Here is a 3,347-nt window from a genome sequence, read left to right on the forward strand (position 1 = left end):
AAGTTAAGATCATGTTCCATGAAGATATTTTGTAAATTTCCTACTGTAAATATATCAAAACTTAATTTTTGATTAGTAATATGCATTGCTAAGAACTTCATTTGGACAACTTTAAAGATGATTTTCTCAATATTTAGATTTTTTTGCACCCTCAGATTCCAGATTTTTAAATAGTTGTATCTCAGCCAAATATCGTCCTATCCTAACAAACCATACATCAATGGAAAGCATATGTATTCAGCTTTCAGATGATGTATAAATCTCAATTTCGAAAAATTGACACTTAAGACTGGTTTTGTGGTCCAGGGTCACATATGAGGGAGCCGGAGTGTTTCAAACATACGAGCACAGTTCAGCTGAATGATAAAGTTCACCCTCTTTAACTTGATGTCGTTAAACTGAATGCACAAAACCAACTGTTAGCTGAAATATCTACAACATAAAACACGACGCTGAAATGTGCAGTTTATCTGTCAAGCAGATGCGCGTGAAGGTTGTGTTCGTTACTATAGCAACAGTAGGGTCCCGGGCGAGTTTTCTGTCAGAATCAGCATCGGTACAATTCATTTTAATATTTAAATCAAATGATGTGCAGCCTAAATAAGGCGCTCGGATGCTGCTGTAATGTTGTTGGTTTTACGTATTGTCTGATGAATATGCTAACATAAAAAACCCTCTTTATGAATTATGAATATGCTTGCTACCGTAGCTATAAATAAAGACTTTATATGACCTGAAACTGTTGTCAAAAGGATGTGTTGGATGCTCTTGATGGAGTATAAGTATAATGATAACTATTAACCATAAAAATTGTTCTAACTGCAAAAGAATAGCGAAGTTCACACCCCAACTATATAGTGACACTGAGGAACAATATTGTTATTTTCATATAACGCTCAGCCTGTCAGGATACATCCGACTTCAAAGAGATCACGCATTTGAAGCCTCTTACGACAAGACTGCAGTGTTTATAGTTATCGTTATAGTTATAATAGGTATATATATCATTATGGTTAACATTATAGTTATCGTTATCGCTATAGTTATAGTTATCGTTATCATGATAGTTATCGTTATCATTATAGTTATAATAGGTATATATATCATTATGGTTAACATTATAGTTATCATTATCGTTATAGTTATAGTTATCATTATCATTATAGTTATAATAGGTATATATATCATTATGGTTATCATTATAGTTATCGTTATCGTTATAGTTATAGTTATCGTTATAGTTATCATTATCGTTATCGTTATAGTTATAGTTATCATAGGTATATATATATCATTATGGTTATCATTATAGTTATCGTTATCGTTATAGTTATAGTTATCGTTATAGTTATCATTATCGTTATCGTTATAGTTATAGTTATCATAGGTATATATATATCATTATGGTTATCATTATAGTTATCGTTATCGTTATAGTTATAGTTATCGTTATAGTTATCATTATCGTTATCGTTATAGTTATAGTTATCATAGGTATATATATATCATTATGGTTATCATTATAGTTATCGTTATCGTTATAGTTATAGTTATCGTTATAGTTATCATTATCGTTATCGTTATAGTTATAGTTATCATAGGTATATATATATCATTATGGTTATCATTATAGTTATCGTTATCGTTATCGTTATAGTTATAGTTATAGTTATCGTTATAGTTATCATTATCGTTATAGTTATAGTTATGATAGGTATATATATATCATTATAGTTATCATTATAGTTATCGTTATAGTTATAGTTATCATAGGTATATATATAATTATGGTTATCATTATAGTTATCGTTATCATTATCGTTATCGTTATCGTTATCATTATAGTTATCGTTATCGTTATAGTTATCATATGTATATATATCATTATGTTATCATTATAGTTATCGTTATAGTTATTATAGGTATATAGTTATTATATAATGATAATTATAGTTATCGTTATAGTTATCATAATTATCATATAAGTATATTTATCGTTATGTTATTATAGTCATCATTATCATTATAGTTATCATAATAATTATTGTTATAGTTATCTTTGTGGTTATGATTATGGTTATAGTTATGATTATAGTTATAGTTATCATTATAACAAAAAATGAAATATTCATGAACGTGTAAAATCACATGGAAATGTTCGTCACATTCGCCGTCTATAAACCGACGTCTACTATTCGAGCGGTGTTTAATCAAATAGCGCACAAAAGACTAGATGCCTTTCCTCACCCAATCACGCAGTCTGCAATTAGCTAATTAGCAGCGTGCTTGCATGTGGCCTCAAAGGTCAGAACATTCCTCTGACAGCGTCCTCACCGTGTAGCAATGCAAACATAATGTAAACACAGATGTGAAGCAGGTCTCGCTGAAAGCTTTCTCTCTCCTCCTTCTTTCTCACTCATTACACATTTATTATCGGTGAGTAAGACGGATATTTTGCCGAATGCAAAGTGACAGACGGAGAGATTGTGGCCTATCTTTAGAAGTCCCTGTGCTCTCCTGACAGACGCTAGCCGGTCTCCCGCGCGCTCAGTGTGTCCAAACAGACAGCGATCGCGGTTCGGATGAGACAGGGGTCCCAGTGAAACCACCAACAGGAAGTTAGTGAGATCCGGACAGTTTGTGAAAAGAACATTAGCTTAGTTTTACTTAAAGTGACGGATGTCATGCTTCAGGGTAACGCGAGTCCCTTCACACCCTGTAAAGCTTGGGAATTTCTTTTTGGGATTAAATATGGATAGATGTATACACAAAATGCTGTGTCATAGAGTAACTATACTGTGATAAGTGTTTTTTGGTCTTATCTTCCACTAAAACACCTTCAATTTACTGAAGTAAAATAGTTTAAGATAATAAATCTTGAATTGAGAGAAATATTTTAAAGCCATTGGCAAATAGGTTACATATTTCAAAATTAAACTGAATTAAATAACGTAGTTCTATATATATTTTCTGAAAATCTTAATATCATCTTAATATATTTTCTGATTCAATTAGTGAGTCATTTACCAAATAGTTATAACTATAATTGTACTTATTATTATTATAGATATAGTCATCGCTTTAGTTATAGTGATCGCTATAGTCATCGTTACAGTTATAGATATCATTATAGTTGTAATTATTGTTATAGTTATAGTTATAGACTCACCAGAATTGACTGAATGTTTGAACTTCTGTAGAATGGAACGGTCCGCTGTGAGAAGATTCTGTGCCCCCTGCTTGTGTGTCCTGATGGTACGACCCCAGCGTATGTGACAGGAACCTGCTGCAAAGAGTGCCAGTGTGAGTACACACACACACACACACACACACACACACTCACACTC

At 31.8% G+C, this 3,347-nt stretch overlaps 1 protein-coding gene across 1 annotated transcript in view; it reads left to right on the forward strand.

Moving 5' to 3' along the window:
- LOC107741827 (protein kinase C-binding protein NELL2) overlaps positions 1 to 3,347 on the forward strand; it is a 115,976-nt gene that overhangs the window by 32,090 nt on the left and 80,539 nt on the right. Inside the window, exon 9 of the mRNA XM_016554609.1 lies at positions 3,201 to 3,303. Coding sequence (XP_016410095.1) covers positions 3,201 to 3,303 — 103 coding nt within the window. The remainder of the gene's footprint in view (positions 1 to 3,200; positions 3,304 to 3,347) is intronic.

Source organism: Sinocyclocheilus rhinocerous, unplaced genomic scaffold, assembly GCF_001515625.1.
Source record: "Sinocyclocheilus rhinocerous isolate Xijiao unplaced genomic scaffold, SAMN03320098_v1.1 scaffold1367, whole genome shotgun sequence".
In the NCBI taxonomy this organism is placed as follows: Eukaryota; Metazoa; Chordata; class Actinopteri; order Cypriniformes; family Cyprinidae; genus Sinocyclocheilus; species Sinocyclocheilus rhinocerous.